The sequence below is a fragment of the Prunus mume genome, linkage group LG4 (assembly GCF_029339155.1).
Source record: "Prunus mume cultivar Tortuosa linkage group LG4, ASM2933915v1, whole genome shotgun sequence".
Taxonomy (NCBI): domain Eukaryota; kingdom Viridiplantae; phylum Streptophyta; class Magnoliopsida; order Rosales; family Rosaceae; genus Prunus; species Prunus mume.
Window position 1 is genome coordinate 24,852,264 of NC_142701.1, and position 20,427 is coordinate 24,872,690.

General features: G+C 37.0%; 2 protein-coding genes and 2 pseudogenes across 3 annotated transcripts; 3 read left to right on the forward strand and 1 right to left on the reverse strand.

The window, feature by feature from the left end:
- The first annotated feature begins 520 nt into the window (after positions 1–520).
- On the forward strand, positions 521–3,059 carry LOC103328962 (wall-associated receptor kinase-like 8; annotated as a pseudogene). The gene is made up of 4 exons (XR_016126137.1): positions 521–1,515; positions 1,730–1,898; positions 2,058–2,952; positions 3,002–3,059. The product of XR_016126137.1 is annotated as a wall-associated receptor kinase-like 8 (transcript).
- A 1,770-nt stretch (positions 3,060–4,829) lies between these two features.
- Positions 4,830–7,972, forward strand: LOC103329054 (wall-associated receptor kinase-like 8 pseudogene; annotated as a pseudogene).
- A 1,630-nt stretch (positions 7,973–9,602) lies between these two features.
- Positions 9,603–11,680, reverse strand: LOC148918268 (uncharacterized). Its single transcript, XM_089050708.1, has one exon. The coding sequence runs from the start codon at positions 11,145–11,147 to the stop codon at positions 9,603–9,605; it is 1,545 nt and encodes a 514-aa protein (XP_088906834.1). The 5' UTR covers positions 11,148–11,680.
- A 4,620-nt stretch (positions 11,681–16,300) lies between these two features.
- On the forward strand, positions 16,301–19,513 carry LOC103328959 (protein DETOXIFICATION 41-like). Its single transcript, XM_008231385.2, has 8 exons — positions 16,301–16,771; positions 17,101–17,645; positions 18,072–18,158; positions 18,254–18,310; positions 18,415–18,653; positions 18,757–18,875; positions 18,962–19,048; positions 19,152–19,513. Exons 1-8 carry the CDS (start codon positions 16,448–16,450, stop codon positions 19,221–19,223), a joined length of 1,530 nt encoding a protein of 509 aa, XP_008229607.2. The 5' UTR covers positions 16,301–16,447; the 3' UTR covers positions 19,224–19,513.
- The last annotated feature ends 914 nt before the right edge of the window (positions 19,514–20,427 follow it).

The window sequence follows — 20,427 nt, forward strand, 5'->3', positions numbered from 1 at the left end:
TGCTTCTCAAGTCAACTTTTCCGATCAGAATGCAACTGGAGTTTCAACCAAGAAGATCATAGCTAAATTGAATGTTTGCCATTTAAACACAAATCAAGGGATATATAAAAATTAATTATGACTAGATCACTCGAGAAAATCATTAGACTTTATACAGTGAAAATAAAACCAAATATTATTGTTTAGTTTAAAACTTTGTTTCTTCAAGTGGAGGGTTGCATTATTTTTTCAAAATATTATATTGTTTAGTTAATTAATGTTACGTTTGCTGAGCTCTATGATTAGTAATCATTGACTTGAGGGCAGCTATATATGCAATCATTGATTTGATTTCACAACATTTTTATCTACTTGAAAACGACAAGATAATATATGCAAGTCAGTCAACTTTTTTGTTTTTTGGTTTTTTTTTTTTTTTTATTTTTATGTACTGCATTTCCTGAACCCTGAACCCTACAATTTCCACTCACATTACAAAAGGGAAAGTAGCCTTCAATTCGAACCCACTTTTCTTCGGTCGACAAATTGTCTTTATTATATATAGTACAAAGCACTGAGTTGCAAAGAAAACTTTTGCTTGATAATCTTTCATCCGAGCATAGGAACAATGCAATCGCAAGCACTTCATATGATGATTTTATTATTAATATTCCTCGTGTTGTTGATGATATATACATGTGCAGCTGCTGCAGCACCAGAAGTTTATTATCCGAAAGCGAAGCCGGACTGCAAAGAGAAATGCGGAGGCGTCTTGATCCCCTACCCTTTTGGAATTGGACGCGCAGATTGCTACTTAGACGACTGGTTTGAAATCAAGTGCAGCAACCAGTCTTCTAAGCCTTTTTTGAAGCGAGCCCAACTGGAGGTGCTGAATATTTCTATTGGAGGCACGTTTGAGGCTACGGTAGGCACGCTTCAAGTGAACAGCCCCGTTACCTTCTTTTGCAACGGAAATGGAAGTAACAAAATGGCTAATTTGACGGGCAGCCCTTTCGTCTACTCTCAGGACAAAAACAGATTCACTGCGGTTAGTTGAGGCTTCCTTGCCACGATGGAATCAGCTGAGTTTGTGGTTGGTGGCTGCAGGTCAGTTTGTGGTAATCAAAACTATGCTTCCTGTGATATTGGTATCAACTGTTGCCAGACTACCATTCCTCCATATCTCACTATGATGAGCGCCTCCATTCTATACAAAAGGCGAAACTCGAAACGCGGATTGCGACGACTATGCGTTTCTGGTTGACAAGGATTGGTTTGAGAAATCTTCTGCTCATGCAGTCAAGAGTAGAAGCCACGTTCCTGTGGTGCTAGAATGGAATATAATCAACTCTACTTCTTCATTCGCATTATTTGGAAGACACGTTACAGAGAATTTTATTTCATTTTTTACTAGTTTATTTGACGCTGTACCCTTCTGCAATATCTACACTTTTGATTCCAACAATCGCTCAGCGCTTTATTGTTTCTGCCGAGAAGGCTTTGTAGGAAATCCCTATCTTCTTCAAACTTGTCAAGGTACGTATGTAATTAACTATATCTAGCTTCCGTCTCTGCGTTTTATTTTTCTTTGCGTTTGTTTTGTTTGTTTTCTTAACCTTTTGAGGTATTATTGGGGTTCAAACCCTATTAGAGAGGGTGGTCTGCAATAGATGTTGTGCAATAGTATTATTGTATTTGCTAATGTACCGTTTCTGTTTTTTTTTTTTCCTCTTTCTAAATTACATTTCAGATATTGATGAATGCATGAATGGTCATCGATGCGGGCCCCACAGCAAATGTGTGAACGTTCCTGGTCATTACGTTTGCGCTGACAAAAAGTACACTGAATTTATCCAACGCAAAAAGAATACTAAATTTATCCTTATTATAGGTACGCCATGCATATATCATCGTACATAGTATACGATTTTGGAATTAAACAGAGTTGATTTCTCTTTAAAAAGAAAAGAAAAATATGGTCAAACAAATGGTCACTTAATTTGTTATTTCATTTAATGTGAAAAATATGATCAAACATATGGTCATCAACCGGTAACAACCTAAACTCAAACATATAGTCAAACATTTGGTTTGGGAAAAATTATACTTACAAATTACAATCCAAATTGCAATTATATTTTTGTATATTGCCATCAACGGTTTGGAGACGGAGTCATTTTGGTTTATGAATTTATACCTAATGGAAACCTTTCCCAGTATATCCATGAGCAGAATGAGGAGTTCCCACTTACATGGGAAGTTCGCTTACGAATTGCCATGGAAATTGCAGGAGCTCTTTCCTACTTACATGCTTCAGCTGCCTTTCCTGTTTATCACAGAGACATCAAGTCTACCAACATACTCTTGGATACAAAATACAGAGCAAAACTTGCTGACTTCGGAACTTCAAGATCAGTTGCCATTGACCAAACTCACCTCACCACACTTGTACACGGCACATTTGGTTACTTGGACCCCGAATACTTTCAATCAAGCCAATTTACGGAGAAAAGTGACGTGTATAGCTTTGGAGTTGTCCTTGTTGAGCTCTTGATTGGGCAAAAACCAATTTCTTTTAGAAGGTCACAAGAAGAAGGCAAAAGTCTTGCCACATACTTCATTACTTCGATGCAGTTAGATCGCCTGTTCGAAATTCTTGATGCTGAAGTTGTAAAAGGAGGGTCTAAAGCAGATATCATATTAGTTGCTAACCTTGCAAGAAGATGTTTGAATTTGAGTGGAAGAAACCGCCCTACAATGAGAGAGGTCACGGCAGAGCTGGAGGGGATTCAAATGTCAGATAAATCTTCTAATGGTGGACAAAATTATGAAGAGGTTGAATATGTTGGAACTGAATCAATTGAGCCTTGGGATGTTGCTTCAAGTTCAACTGGAACAGGGCCAGGTTTGGATGGTGGTCCTTCTTCATCATTACATGAAATTCCGCTATTACCTTACAAGTCATGGTGAACACTGGCAGACCTATACATGAGAAGGAGGGTGAACAATAATTAATTATTTCTTAATTGTAATATTGTAATGCATGTTCCATAAATGTTATGTGTTGCTCCTTTTTTGAACTTTTCTGGTCAAAATGTGAATTCAGGTTCAACTCCAATCCAGAAGGTCATAGGTGAGGTCCGGCTGATTAGCTACACTGATTAGAGCGACTGGGTATTTTGAAAGTGTTAAGAGTTTGAAAATTTTTGTTGGATCAAGAGTTTGAAATTTTTAGTTTGAAATTCGTTCTGGTTGTGCTGTTAAAATATCAACCCCAACCCACAAACATATGAAGCAGCCCAAGAAAAGTAAAAGCCCAGCTCATAGAAATAATATTGCACAAGTAAAACTAGAACAATCTAGAATGAAGTCTACAAGAAAACATGCCTTAGTTGACACTTCATAGTTGATGTTTCTTGAAAAACCATCAACTATTCTACTAAATTTTGACGTTTTTTAAAAAACGTCAACTATATAACTGTTTTCTTGACATTTTATTAAAAAAAAACGTCAGCTAATGAAGTATAACTTTGACGTCTTTAAAAAAACGTCAAGTAAAGAAACAATTTCGTGACATCTATTAGAAAGCGTCAGCTTTCAAGTTCAACGTGTTGATGCTCTTTTTCGGAGAGGTCAACTTAGAGAAAAGGGTTTGCCTTCAGCAGGGAAAGGGTCTGGGCTTTCAATAAAGGCTAGCTGCGAAGACAAAATAGGGAAGCGATCGTCAAGCTCCGCACCGGTGTGGTGTGCCGGCCGAAGGCTCTCCGATGCTTAAGTCACTAAGAATGGTAACTTTTGCAGAGTAATAGTAAAAGGCGGAAAAGTAGTTACCCCTCTTACTAGGTACTGTTCCCTTTTTATAGGGAAGTGAAAGTGGGAGGTTGGTGTAGATTTCCGATGTGGGACTCTGTGTTGCCGCGGTGGTGACACGTGTCATGAGAATTAGGTTTAACAGTTTGTGAGCTTTGGCATCGGGAGTTTCGGCGGTGCTTGGCACCTCGGAAGAGTGTCTTCCTTCGGCAGGAGAGAAGGCGTGTCTGCGCTTGGTGATAGTTGTTTTGAGACTGGATATGCTCGGTTGATTATGGTGTAAACAAACGGGAACAGGACCAGTTCTGGATGGTGATTCGGCAAGTCACTGTGAACAGAATATTTTCTCAATTTTTATATTGTAAATGCATGTTCCATGTATGTTATGTTCTTCTTTTGGTGAATTATACACGCATGCACCTCATTAGGTTTGTATTTTATCACGTCTAGGTGGCTGCTTAAACAGCAATGTATTTTCCATAAGTCAGTGACAACAAAAGTCCTGACCAAAGAATGGTTCCTTCCTTTCCCTGTAATTAGATGAGTACTAGGCTTATTGGCTTCTACAACTAGAAAATGTTTACTAGGCTTGTTGGCCTCCTTCCTATTTTCTGGCTTACTGGCCTCCTCTCTCTTAGTTCACTTATACAAGAGGGCTCAACACCTGTTTATAGATACAGGCTGCCGCCATTGTCCAAGTCGGTGGACATGGCTTTCTTCTCATAACCACTAGTTTACAATATAATAGTATTATTACCTTGTCACAAGATTTTATCAGGACTTTTCTAGAATGCCTACAACAATTATGTCTCAAAGCTTGACTTTGTCAAAGTTGGTGGACATTTCTTGAGTTTTCTACTTTTTTCTAGATTTTTCTAAATTCTTCAAGACAAGTGTGCATTAAATTTAACAGTTTCAAAGACTCCCAATTAAGCACGTTCTGAAATGTTTCCTAGTTGAATTTTTTTTGTGTTGAGCGGACTTGACTTATAAAATACGTCGATGAAGCAGTTATTCCTCCCCATCAGCTGCAGGACGGTACAAGAACTATATGTCTCTGCTCCTTCCATATATTGTTTTTAGTTTTATCCTCAAGAAGATTGAGGCTAAGTTGATCATTTAATTTGATAACTAAATACTCCAAGCTTTGTACGAGACATGATAAGATAAGGAACTAACGAGAGGAGGAAGAAGAAGCAGAATAATGGACATTGCCCGGTTTCTACTTCATATTACTCTGTTCATATGCTCTGCAGCGGCATCAGAAGCAGCCTTAGCTAAGCTTAATTGCTCATCGCATTGTGGAGCACTCACAGAAATCCCATATCCTTTTGGAATCAGAGCAGGATGTTACCTTGACCACTGATTCCAAATAATCTGTGATCACACAGCCACCCCTCCAAAAGCTTTCTTGAACGTTACCGGTCTGGAGGTGCTAGAAATTTCTGTTGAAGGCACACTAAAGGTGACAAGTCCCATTACCTTCTCCAATTGCAGTAACAAGCCCTTAGGCCGCCAGGCACCCAACTTGGAAGGAAGCCCGTTTGTGTTCTCCCAGAAAAACAGATTCTCTTCAATAAGTTGCGGTGGAATTGCATTGATGACATCCTTATATGGGTCAACAATTGGTGGCTGCTTGTCCATATGCGATCATACTAAAACAAGCGTCCTCCGAACGAATAGTTGCAGTGGCTTCAATACTAGTTTTGGAGCAGTTTTAAATGCTGACAGTCAAATGGCATGCAAGTTTGCATTCCTAGTGGACCATGATTAGTTTACATCAAATTCAACAAACATTTCTGCCATTAGTGAAATGGATTATGTCCCTATAGTGCTGGGGTTTAGTTTGTAACTGATTTCTTAATATCTTCACCACTATTCATACTAGCCTCTCCACAGGCGTAGAAAACTTTTTTAAAAAAAATTTAAATTTATTTTAGAATTAAAAAAGATAATGGGTAGTTGCATTCCATAAAAATAAAATTCATTATCTGAATTTTCTTTTATTTTTTTTTAAATATGAAAAAGTGTGAATTTACCATAGTATCCTCATTTAATTAATAATTTGGGAGTTTCACTAAAACACCCAAAATTGAGGTTGAAATTATAAAAAAATCCAACACCCAAAACACTTTATAAACACACCCAAAACTCATCATTACACACACTCAAAACCCATTTATAAACACACCCAAAAAGTTGACTTTGGGGTTGATTTTGGGTGTGTTTCTATGTTTAAATAGTGCTTGGGTTTTTTTATAAATACATGTCTAGGATTGGGTTTATTTATAAATTTGTATAATAATTTCAATTCTTAATGTTTGCATTTTCCTGATATTTTGAATGTTTTACCATTCTCTACCTTTTGCTTTATATATATAGATATGCCAAAATATTAATGATGAGCGGTAAAAATTTAAGGTTTTTTAGGATTTAGACATAAAAAAAATTTTACTTTTGGAAAAAGCCAAAGCTTTTTCAAAAAAGACAAAAACCACTCAACTTTCAAATCAAAGACATGCAAATGTATTGGATTCCTTAGAAATCTAAAAATAAATAAGGGCATTTTTGTCCATTTTTGCTTCTTTTAAAAATTTTCTCTCTCCTTTTGTTTTTTCCAAAATGTCTCAAAAATATATAACAACTTATATTCATTTCTTTTATTTCCATCTATTGAAACTTTAGTTTTCCATTTGTCATTAAATTCCAGACATCGACGAATGTGAGGATCCAGACCTCCCAAATAGATGTGGTTCTGGCATTTGTATCAATTATCCCGGGAAGTTTATGTGCTAAATGCCCGATCATCGACCATCACAGGTTAATTATTTAGCTATTATAGGTATGCCCCTGCAGTTACTGAATCTTAGACTCAGATAACCTTGATTGTTGATGAACTAAATTGATAAACACAATTAGAATTTGAATCGTCTTCTTGACCAATTTTTTCATCCTTTCTTATTTTATTGATTGAGCAATTCAGTTCCGAGCAGTGTTCTTGGACAATTGTTTCTACTAATTGGGGGATGGTGGTCGCACAAAGTCATGAGGAAAAGGAAACATATTAAACGCAAAAAGAAGTTTTTTTAAACAGAATGGTGGTTTATTGTTGACAAGATTAGGTTATTCAATTCCAAGGAGTTGGAGAAAGCCACCGACCGTTTCAATGCAGACAGAATTCTTGGTAAGGGAGGCCAGGGTACCGTTTATAAAGGAATGTTGACCGATGGAAGAATTGTTGCTGTCAAGAAATCAAAAATAGTTGATGGAGGCTAAGTTGGACAGTTCATTAATGAAATTGTCATTCTTTCACAAATTTCACACAGGAATGTGGTTAAACTATTGGAGTGTTGTTTAGAGACTGAAGTTCCCTTTTTGGTTTATGAATTCATACTCAATGGAACACTTTTTGAGTATATTACCAAAATGAGGAGTTGCCTCTTACATGGGAAATGCGCTTCCAAGTTGCCGGAGCTCTTCCATACTTACACTCAGCAGCTTCATCTCCCATTTTCCATCGAGACATCAAGTCTTCTAACATCCTCTTGGATGAAAAATATACAGCCAAGTAGCAGACTTCGGGACTTCAAGATCTATGTCCATTGACAAAACACATGTTACCACCAAAGTACAAGGAACATTTGGTAAGTTTACAGACAAGAGCGATGTCTATAGCTTTGGAGTGACCCTATCTGAGCTCTTGACCGGAGAAAAACCAGTTTCTTTGACGAGTTCACAAGAATGGAGAAGCCTAGCAGCTTATTTCCTTCTTTCCATGGAGGAGAATCGTCTGTTTGATATTCTCGATGCTCAAGTTATGAAGGATGGTGGAACGGACGAGATTGTGGCAGTTGCTAACCTTGCAAAAAGATGCTTAAATTTAAAGGGGAAGAAACGACCTACTATGAAACAAGTAGCGGTCGAGTTGGAGGGAATTCAACAGTCAGTTAAAGCTTCTGATATGCAACAAACTTTTGCAAATGTTGAATATGTTCGATGTGAAATAACCGAGCATGGAGACATTGTTTCTGCATCAAAAGGGTCATCTTGTATCAATGGTGATGTAGGTTCTTCATTGGATGACGAACCACTATTGTCTTCCAAATATTTCTTGTAATTTTCTATGTTTCTGGACTGGGAATCCTTTAGACCATCACCTTATTTGTTGAAAAATAATGTACATTTGGTGGAAATCAAGCCAGCAGATTTTCTAGAATAATTTAGAAAATTACTAAGTTAAAGTTTGTCGGTTACTGTACACAACCGACTTGATGACTAGTTATTTGCCAACTTAGATAGCCGGTTAACCAACTCTATAAATATGCATGCTGCCCAGTGCCCACTTATGTAATTAAGCTAGTGATAAAGGCCAATAGCTACAACCAACAGGCCAAATAGCTAAGCCTTGTGTCCATCCTATTGTTGAATAAATAAAATCACTCTATTGTTCTTCTAAAAACTCAACAGTGATATCAAAGCAAAGTTCGGTCACCTTGGGCATAAGGGTTCAATATAGTCCTCCATCATGTTTACCGCTAGCCAAATTTCTATCCCATTTCCAATCTTTACAAAAGAAAACTAGGTACTATGATTTATGGAGCATCAAGATGAAGACATATTTTATGTCTCAAGATTTATGGGACATGGTTGATAGCGGATTCTCTACTCGAGAAAATCCAACCGTGCAGCAGCTGAGGCGGCTAAAGAAATATCAACAGAAGAATGCAAAGGCTCTATTTGCCCTGCAACAATATTTGGATGACACTATTTTTCCAAGAATCATGGGAGCCACAACATCAAAGGAAGCATGGGATACTTTGAATGAGGAGTTTCAAGAAAAAGTCAAGGTACGTGTAGTTAAGCTACAAACTTTGAGAAGAGATCTAGAAAATATCAAAATGAAAGATTATGAGACCACACAAGAGTACTATGCTTGGGAGTGATTACGTGGCAGAGGAAGCTGAGAGGCTTTTGCTTCTTGGGCTGGCCTGCTCTCACGCTATTGCCAACGAGAGTCCCAAGACCCAGGCCATTATCCAAATCATTTCCGGGTCGATTCCGGTGCCCCGAGTCCCGCCTTTTAAACCCGCTTTTGTGTGGCCCTCCTCCTCTATGCCTGAAGGAGTCAGCAGCGTAGCCAACACTGTGAATACGACGTCGTCATGGCCTTTTGGGATATCAGTTTCAGATAGATCTGAATGGACCCCACACTACGACAGTCAGGACAACTATGGGGGAGCAGGAGGATATAGTGACAGCTCCTCCCTGGTTTGAGTTTAAGATGCTTAATTTTGTCATCCTATCACTAGAACCAGTGAGCCTCATGTTTCAATTTGTTTATTTTTCCACTTTTCTTTTTTAAAAATAAGAAAAAGAAAAAGAAATTTCCTAGTTTAAATATTGTTTCTTTTTTCTCATTTGTTTTGTTTATCACCGAAGGTGCTTTTCCACGTGTAAGTTTGTACATTATGTTGATATTTATAAGTATGTACATTTTGTTTCCTTCAAATTTGGTTTCGGTCGCGTCTATTGGGATGGTAGACTGCTTAAGTACCCTTGATAGGATCAAAGAAACGTAGTTCAAAAAATTGAAAATTAATGGGTAAGAGTGGCCCACTAATTTAAAATTTGTGTCTTTAAGATAATTTGGAGATTTTAAGATTTTCATAGGTAGTAGACAGGGACGGACCCAGGAATTTGATGTCGTAGGGTCATAGTGTACAAGTTCAATTTTTTTTTAAAGATTAATATAACATTGAAAATGAAACTACAGTACATTCATTCATAATTCATGTAAAAAACAACATTACAAATTACAATTGGCCATGACGAGGTTTCATATTTTGAAAACGAAGCATTATAGCTTCATTTTCAATACAATCAAAAACATCCTTCTCAACATAAACAAGTAAGCTATCACTCAACCATTGATCTCCTATTTTGTTCCGAAGTGGACCTTTGATAATATTCATGACGGAAAATGCCCTCTCAACTGAAGCAGTAGCAACCGGTAAAACTAGAGCCAATGTAATAAGCAAATACACATAATTGAATGCTCGATGCATTCTTGTCTCCACCATTTTTTTTGCAAGATCACCAATCCCTTGCAAGTCAAAGAAATCACTACTTGAACACATATAGTGAATATAAAGTTCAAGTTGATCTTCAAGTGCCAAAAGATCCCCATCCGAAAAGTCTTGAGGATAAAATTGAGCAAGACGAAGTAGCTTTTGTTTATCAAAAGCTACAAATGAATCATTCGGACTCAAACATGCCAAACAAATAAGCAACTCAGTATTTACCTCATTAAAACGATCATCTAACTCCGTAAGTTGCTCATCAATGACATAAATAAAGAGCTCCACACGATAATGATGACGATTTGTCTTTATTGGAGCATTACGCCTTGACCTCCCTGGAAGTACGAAGGCATCATCCATGTTAGGAACATCAATATGATGTTTGTCACAAAATGAAGACACCTCTTCAACCAATGCATCAAACCCATTATTCCTCATCCAATGTAGTTTTTCCTTGCATGATTTCACCAAAGCCATTGCATTCACAATTTCTTGATCTTTCTTTTGCAATGCTTGTGACACATCATTTGTGAGTCCCAATATAGCTTTCATTAAGAATAGGTGAAACACAAACTGAAAAGTAAGCATTTCCCTTTGAATCTTATTTGCTTCACCGGCACTATCATTGGGATTATCATCAATAATCATTTGAAGCACATGAATCATAGATGAAAACATAGAAATGATGATAATAATGGTACCGTAATGTGAGCTCCATCGTGTGTCACCGACACGTTTGAGACTTGTTTCTTGATGCAAACCTCGCCCCGTTATAAGACAATCATTTTCAAAAGCTATCACAAGCTCTTCTTGAAGTTGTGCTCTAAGTGCATCACGCCGCTTACAAGACGCTCCAACATGGTTAACCACACTATTAGTGGTTGTGAAGAAAGAGGCAATATCAATATTCTTCTTTGCTACGGCAACAAGTGCTAGTTGAAGTTGATGAGCAAAGCAATGAACATAGTATGCACAAGGTTGTTCTCTCAAAATCTTTGTTTTGAGGCCATTCAACTCACCTCTCATATTGCTAGCTCCATCATAACCTTGTCCTCGTAACTTAGAAAAGCTTAAACCATTGGAAGAAAAGAATATGTCAATGGCATCCTTTAGTGAACTTGAAGTGGTGTCGGTAACATGTTGAACCCCCACAAACCTTTCAATTACATGCCCTTTGTCGTCCACATAACGCAACACCATAGCCATTTGCTCCTTCACAGAAATATCACGTGCTTCATCCACCAATATAGAAAATAATCTATCTTTTAAACCACTCATGATAACATCAAGTGTTTTCCCGGCACATGCATTGACAATATCTTTTTGAATCTTTGGAGCTACTAACTTGAGATTCCCCGGAGCATTTTCCAGCACAACTTATTTAACTTTCTCATCATTGTCTGCAAGGAATTGCAATAGCTCCAAGTAATTTCCCCTATTGCTTGAAGTGGCACTTTCATCATTTCTATGGAAAGAAAGACCTTGTCTCAATAGAAACTTAATGCACTTGATTGAAGCAATTAAGCATCTTCGATATGCCACACGAGCTTGTTCGGAGTGTTTGCTCACAGCCGTTTCAATATGTGTATTTTGATTCATCAAGTTTGTAGCAGCTTCTCTAACTTTATTATGAACACTACCAACCGGTCCAACATGCACCTTCATTCTTTCTCTCCATTTCTTCCAATTCTTAAACCCTGCTCCAGTGAAGGCTTCACAACCCACTTGCTCAAAATTGGATTTAAAGAGATAGCAATAAAGACAAAATGCAGCATCTTTAGATACACTATACTCCAACCAATCAAATTCATCAAACCATTGGGGAATGAAGCGTCAATTAATTCCTGAGATATTACTTTGTGGGAAAGAATGACCTCTAGGTTGACAAGGTCCTTTTTGTAGATATGCTCTTCGAACCTCATCTCTAATATTAGTATCATACTCAATCATACGAATTCTTAGTCCCGGGTCTGCCTGAAGATTAGCCAAAACCCCATCTAACTCACTTTGTCTTGAACTTGAAGTTCTTGAATTACCCACACTATCCGAACTACCCAATGATGACTTCCTCTTAAAAAATCTTTCCATAATTCTACATAAATTAATCAAAATAATAAGTAAAATCAATTAAAGAGAACACCAAATTTATACCAATTAACCACAACAAATTCATAAATAAAACATCCAATATATCAAAACAATATAATATAATCATACATTCAATTTCAATTCAATTAAAGAGAACACCAAATTTATACTAATTAACCACAACAAATTCATAAATAAGACATCCAATATATCAAAACAATATAATATAATCATACATTCAATTTCAATTCAAGTTATTTAGGTTTAGAGTTAGAATTTACCTTGAATTGTGAGGTGGTGGAAGCGAAGCAAAGCTTTTGGAAGCGGCGGCGCTGCTAGAAGCGGCGGCAATGGAGGAGTTGGGGCTTAAAGGCTTGGTGGGGGAGAGGGTTAAAGGTTTGTGGGAGGTGGAGATTGGGGATTTAGGTTTGAGGGTTTAGAAAATGGGGGTTTTGAAGTTGAAAAATCGGGAGAGATGGGGGAGGTCTGTCCCAATATACAAGTGATCTCTTTTTTTTAAAGACACGGACCAAAACGTCGCTTTGGCGAGTCTTTTAAAAAATTGATCTTTCTTGCTGGACCAAAGCGACTCCGCTTTGGCCAGCGCAGTTTTTAAAAAATTTGCTACCAAAACGAGCGTCGTTTTGGTAACCGGTTTAATTAAAATTAGAAGGGCCAAACGACGCCGCTTTTGGCCAGCTCCTTTGAAAAAGAATAGATTTCATTCATCTTCTTCTTCATCAATACCTCTGCAACTTCTTCTCCAGCTTTTCATGGGGTCACATAGCAATTCAAAGGGGCCTTCTACCTTACTTTCTTGGAGTCCATAGGGTCGTTTGAATTGACCCCACTGTGGGTCCGTCCCTGGTAGTAGATGACTCATGGGAAAAATTGGATGGTTCTGTACCATTTTCTTATTGTCAATGTCCAAGAAAAATAATGAGCAATTTTGATGAACCCATTAATTTTCTACAATTGACATTTGCATTTGGACCCAAATATGGCTTCGAGGATTTTAAAATTGTCTATTAATCATATAATAGATAATTTGTTCCTTTGTAAATTCAATGAGTGTTTATTCGGACCACCCACTAAACATTATGGACTTTTGAGAATTAATGGGCAATAATTTTTGACAACCCATGAATCTCTTTCAAGTCTTTGATATTTGTTATAAGTTAGGCCATGAGCAAGGAGTCCACATCAGAAAAGTTTTGGTATCCAGCGATTGAAGCCAACCTGATAGCTATCAACTCTTCTAGAGTTTATTTCCAAATAAAACCAAACCTTGCATTCTCCTATTTATCTGGAATACTCGTGACCAATCCAAATTGAGAGCAATCACTATAAATCTCTTAAGCATTTAAAAGACTACACAAAAAGTCACAATTGGTACAGATTTTTCGCAAGTAAGAGGAGAAAACATACAAATACTACCGGAAGCTACGAAGAGGTGCCAATCATTTTTTCCCTTTTGTTAATATTTTTTTCACTCATTTTTCTTTTGGCTGGCGTCTTTTCTTTTCCTTTTTGGCTGGCCACCATTATTTTGCTTTGTCTGAGTCTATGTGCTTTCTCTTCAACAAAGAAAACCAGCCACTTGTATTTTCCTCTCTTCCTGTAAAAACTTTACCATTGCCTCCTCTTTCCTTTTTTCTTTTTTCTCCCCTTTATTTTTTTTGTCACGTTTACATAGACAAAACAAGATGAGACAGATGAAGCAAGCCACACTTTGAAATTTGAAAGTGCTGATAAGATTTAGCCCAATTTTTAGGCTAATTATCCCCTTCGAAAAAAATGAATACTCTTAGTTTCAAATCCCACAATTTTAAACACAGTATATCCCACCACCTTAGGAATAAATACTGACCTATATCTCAACATAAGCTAAAAACTGAACGACCTTGCCTTTGGCAAGCCATCTAGTTTATCAGGACACAGAGAACAAATTTATTTATTGTAAATTGTAATATTCTACATCTTATATTTTGGTTATGATGAGTTTTAGCGTGATGTTCATTCTGTCATCATTGTTTTCTTTTAACCATAAAGACAAAGGAAGGAATTTTATATTGACTTTATATATGGGTAATAATGCTAGGCTGATTTGAAATATCTCTACAATCCAAAGCAGATTCGCTTAGCATGGCTGATTTGAAATTGTGCCGCTAGCTCATTCGAAATTTATTGACTATTAATAGAGCGGCCAAAACAAAAAAATAGAGTGGCTGCTGCCATATAAATCATGGTGTGGAAGTGGATATCATATTCAGCCTTTAGTTATCAAGTCACCTAATATTTTCCATTGGTCAAGTATGGCTGCTAAACATGCATGATAAATTTTCACCTACCCTTCAAGAACTAATTAGGAGAGTTTTGACATACAGTTATTGGTATTATTTTTAATCCTTTAAAGGTTGGATTGAATTCACATAAATAAATCATACACAGGCAGCACATCTCATATTTTTAGTACATAAATTATACACGATACGAGTCGAGATAGTACAAGTAATTTTTTTTCCCCTTTGGATGGCACAAAGAAATAATTTCTATCCAATCCATGTTTTTTTTTTCCTAAACTTCGTCATATAAAGCACTGTCACTCAATTTTATGTTATTAGTTGTGCTTGAAAATCAATAGAAGTAGTATTTTTGAGAGCCTAATAATCTTTCTGTCATGTAAAGCCATATTCAAGTTGCCTTCCAGAATGATTCTGACCATGGTCTAAAATATCAATGATATCGGAAATATCGGTAGTCCAAAAACATGAAAATTTCGATGGAAATATCGGGATATTATCGATATCGATAAAAATTGAATAAAAACCACGGAAATTGTAAGAAATACTTGGAAATTTTTATTGCAACTTTGGAGAATGTTTATTTAGTCAATTATCTATTAGTTTATAAAAATAAAAAAAATTAGAAGGAAATGCATTACATGATGGATTTAACTGATTTAAGTTAATTATACAGCGAGTTGGCAAACACTGTGAGCGTAGAAAATATGTAGTAATTAATTGAAAAAAGATTAAACACACCATAATCATTTATATATAATGATTTACTACAATATATTACACGTTATTTATACATTGCATAGTAAGATACATGAATGACTTAATACCAAATTTTTCACTATCTTCATCATCTCTATGTGTAGAGTAAATGTATTGTGAAGAGTATTCATCAAATGATAAATCCCCAAAATAGTTTTGCATGTAATTGTTAACATGTCACTCATATAAATATAAATATTTTAACATATTATCACTAAAACATAAGTGGTATATGGTGGTTAAGGTGTTGGAGGAGTAAAATGGAAGGGGTTCAAATCCCCCTTTGTATTTTTTTTTTCCTCCCTTTTTTCCTTTTTTTTCTTCTTTTTTTTCCTTTTTTTTCCCTTTACATCGATATTTTCCGATATTATCGTCAATATTGTCGATATTTATACGATATGTATATGGATATGTTCCGAAATATCTGTGATTAAAAAAACCGAAATATTATTGATATTTCATACTATGATTCAGACACGGGAATATTCAAATTTTATAGCAGTGGCGTGCATAAAACAAATTAATACTGAAGCAACCATTGGCTCATGTGCAATATTGTATGCTAAAATTTTCACAAGGAAAAATTTTCAGCACTGTGGAAAAAGGGACATAGGACCAAGAGGCAGATTGTTTAGGTGATCAGTCCTTTGTATGTCAGCTGGCTTGTCAACCCAACAGGCTTTGCCTAACTTTTTGGGTCATTGTGCAAATTATTAATATAATACAGTTTAGCCCCCTCCTTTTAAGGCCGCTCGGAAATATATTAAGTTTGTACAACTAGAAACAAGAGAGCCAAAAGAAATAGAGCCAAACAAACCTAAAGGTCACAATGCGATGTTGACCTTCAGATACACACGCTTATATCTAACAAAGCTACCAACATTTAGAGAAAATCAAGGCAGAACAGATTTTGACCAAAAAAAGAAGCATACTACCGATTCAGAGGTTCGTGATTAGACTAAGAGACGAAAAAGACGCTGAAATGGAGTCCCACACTGATAGGAATTAACGCAGCACGTTTTGACAATGGAACCATCTTAAATGCACAGCTGCATACATCGTTAGTTTGTATTGTAACAAAATTATAACGCAGTGATTGATTTCCGTGTCACACTTTTGCCTTCCAATTGTACAACGTTTGGAGGAATTTGTACGCGAAAATAGGAAACTTTAGCTATTCTCTTGCTGAGGTAAGCGTATGAAGAAAATAAACTTTCCCCGCTTTTTGGCTTGTTTGGTACCTAACATTTACGGTGGTAAGACTGTCAGATGATACAGATACTTCTGTTTATATAAGACTATGACCTCAACCTCATACAAATATATGTCCCCATTGCTTTCTCCGAGTACTGCTTTCTCCAAGTAAAACACAAAGTTTTGCAATCCTCGAGTAGTGGCGGCACAGCGGCTGACATACTAATTAACTACATGGGATCAGCGGAGGAGTACCAGCAGCCGCTACTACTCAGGCTTGATGACCAGCAGTCTCGGATTGCTGACTTGTCATCCACTTCCATTGAAGAGTTTCTGGGGCAACGGCAGCGGCCTGTTGAACTTCGATGGTGGTCTAGGCTAGTTGCTTGGGAATCAAGGCTCCTCTGGACATTATCTGGTTCATCTATCACCGTTTCCATATTCAATTACCTGCTTAGCTTTGTCACCCTTATGTTTTGTGGGCATTTGAATGCCTTGGAGCTTGCTGGAGCCTCTATTGCTAGTGTTGGAATTCAGGGTCTTGCTTATGGCATTATGGTATGCATCCAAAATTCATGTAGCTAGAACAATTTCATCTCTATGGTCTTTGTTTTTGTTTTTGTTATTTTATTTTATTTTATTTATGGTGGTTGAACGTTTTTGCTTTTTTGGACTGAGAAATCAACTTATGCATAATGCTTTCTTGCCCAAGTTTTATATTGTCGAGCTGTGAATTTAGTTCGCATGTTCGAGCAAGATCCAACCAGATCAATGGTCATTTTCCCTGCAACAAAAGTATCTTATGTTGTTAGACAATCTAGCAAGAGAGCATTTTTTCTATATATAATCTAACATATATATGTTACACTCTTCCTTTCAATTCAAAGTTAGGAATGGCGAGTGCTGTGCAAACTGTTTGTGGGCAAGCATATGGAGCCAAACACTTACCAGCAATGGGAATTATATGCCAAAGGGCAATCATCTTGCACTTGGGAGCAGCAGTCCTCCTTACCTTTGTGTATTGGTGGTCAGGTCCAATACTTATAGCCATAGGCCAATCAGAAGAAATAGCAGAGCAGGGCCAAATCTTTGCAAGGGGCATAATCCCTCAACTTTATGCCTTTGCCATAAACTGCCCTCAGCAGAGGTTCCTTCAAGCACAGAACATAGTCAACCCTCTGGCCTACATATCTGTTGCAGTTTTCGTACTACACATTATTTTCACTTGGGTGGTGGTTTTTGTTGTGGACTATGGCCTACTGGGGGCTGCTCTTACACTGAGCTTCTCTTGGTGGCTTCTTGTCGTTATATATGGGCTTTATATTCGTCTAAGCCCCAGTTGCAAGGAAACTTGGACTGGCTTGTCTTGGAAAGCCTTCAAAGGAATGTGGCCTTATTTTAAGCTGACTGTTGCTTCTGCTATCATGCTATGGTAGGTGTGGACATTAAGGCTAAAGCAACAGCTTTACCAAACCTCATTAGTCAACTATCTTATTATGTTGAAGGTGATATCTATAATTGGTGTAGCCTAGTCTGGTGGGCGGGTCAGGACATGACAAGTTCAACTAAAATGGATAAGTGTCCTGGGTGATATGGTTGGTAAACTTGACGATGATGGAACTGGACTCATTAAATTGGGTAATTGTTCGACAAGTCAGAGAAAATAAGTCCCCTCCCCAAGGGCGGGACTCTATGCCAGACTTATTCCAGTCATGTCATGGCCCACCCACCAGTGAGGCCCAATCTCATGTACCACATAAAGTGGTCCACTAATGTAGTATAAAAAAGTGGTCTTTATATCTTTTCCCTTTCGAATAATTTCGAATAATAATTTGTGCCTGATCATGTATTAATGTAGTTTGGAGATATGGTACAACCAGGGGTTAACGCTCATATCAGGGCTCCTCCCCAATCCTACAGTTTCACTAGACTCAATCTCGATTTCGTAAGTATGGAATTTGTTAATGCAATCTGTTTAACCTTCTACTAACCGAGGTTTCTTTCTAACTTTACATGTTCTGATGAGATATATCTTTCCAGCATGAACTACTGGAACTTCAGTTTGCAATTTATGTTAGGCCTAAGTGCGGCAGCCAGGTATATCCCAGAATTTGAAATTTATCCTTTACATGCTCAAAGTTTTATAGTGACGGAGTCAAAACAAGTATTCTGATCATAACGAGATTATTGGGCTTATGCAGTGTTCGAGTCAGTAACGAGCTAGGGGCTGGTAATCCAAGAGTGGCCAAATTTTCGGTGTTTGTAGTGACCGGAACAAGCACCCTGATTAGTATAATATTCAGTGCAATCATATTGATATTCCGAGCAGGATTGAGCAAGCTATTTACAAGTGATCCCGAGGTTGTCAAGGCAGTGTCTGATTTAACTCCATTGCTAGCCCTCTCCGTTTTCTTGAATGGCATTCAACCTATACTCTCAGGTATGGTGATATATGAAAAAAGCAGTAGATGAACAAACCAGATCTGCACAAACTGTTAGCCCTCTAGGCATCATTTTCTAAATTTAGCTGTGTGGAATTTCAGGTGTGGCAATTGGAAGTGGATGGCAAGCTGTTGTGGCATATGTTAACCTGACTTGTTACTACATTATCGGTCTTCCAATCGGATGTGTTCTTGGGTTTAAAACCAGTATGGGAGTGGCAGTAAGTTGAACCTCTCATCCCTCTATCTTGCTAATAAAGTCATTGAGGATTTGTGATAGAACATGATGAATTTTTGGCCTTTTCAGGGAATTTGGTGGGGGATGCTTCTTGGAGTTTTTTTACAAACAATAGCTCTAATTGTTCTCACCGCCAGAACAAATTGGGATGCCGAGGTGATTAAATTTTGACGAAACTATCATATGATCAGATATAGTAAACATGAACTGCATTTGGTCACATTGTCGCCAATGATTTTAATCGTGGGTTTTTTGGTAGGTTGTAAATGCGGCTGATCGACTGAAGAGATCTGCAGATGCAGATCACTCAGACTTGGTGGTCTATGTATGAGCCCATGAAAGTGTTCAAACTTCATTTCAGCGGCGTTTTCATGTAGAGCATGTTGGGATGCAGTTCTGAAGGATAAAAATTTGTTAAAAGCTACAATTTTCTCTATAGATGTTTACATATCAGTAATGAAGAAAGTAAGGAATCAGAGAATTTAGGAATCGGGGAACTATTGAATTGGTATGGGAAGAATCATTCCCATTAAGCTATTTACTAAACATATGAAATTAGCAAAGGAATGAGGTTGATTCCCATTGTTATTGTTTACTAATTTTCATGAATTAGAATCCAAATTAATTTGATTACTAAAATCCCCTACACATTTTCACCACAGCACATATATAATTATCAAATTGGCTAAGGAGACCAAACTAATCCTATAGCAAACCAGCAAGGCGGTGTAAACATGAGGAATCAATATGTTGAACAAGATGAATAGCAAGAGCCCAGTTCAATGATAATGTTAATAACACCTTTGTCCAGAGCCAATTTCAAACGAAAAAGAAACTCCAATAAATATATATATTTCACCTACGTAACTAGCAAACAATCAAATAAAAATAACCTGTATAATCTTCATATTACCAAAAAAAGAGATATATAATCTCCACAAAAGTCTTTTATCCATGACCATATTTTGTTTTGTGATGAATGTGAAGACAGAAGATAGAAGATAGAAGAAGAAGATAGATAGAATGATTTACATAGCACAACATGTAGCTCCTACTTTTGGGAGGTTGTGTTTGCAACGTGAAAAAGAAGTTGGAGTGTCTTGGAACTTCTTGGCGTGAGTATTTTTTTTTTTCAGGGTTTAGGGTGTTTTGGAATTATGGTAAAGTAGTAAGGGTATTTTTGGAAGTTACTAAGAGAAAACAAAAATGGGAAACGTATTGACTACTCTCCCTAGTTGATCGATACCTAGTTTTTAGATGATGTGATTACGGATTTTGAGGTAGGGTCCACTTATTTTTTTCATTCCTAATTGCAAGTAAACGCAGGGGAAGTAAAGAATGAAAATCATTCATTTTCCTCTCATACTCATTACTGATACGTAAACATGAGGATGATCAAAGACTTACAAAAACCCTTGATCTTTTGTCAGCATGATGTGGAAACACCAGTGTGAAACGGAAACACTAGTGTGAACACAAGATTGAAAATTTGGATTGGGATTGAGAAAATGGGACCCCTTATTATATTATGAGCA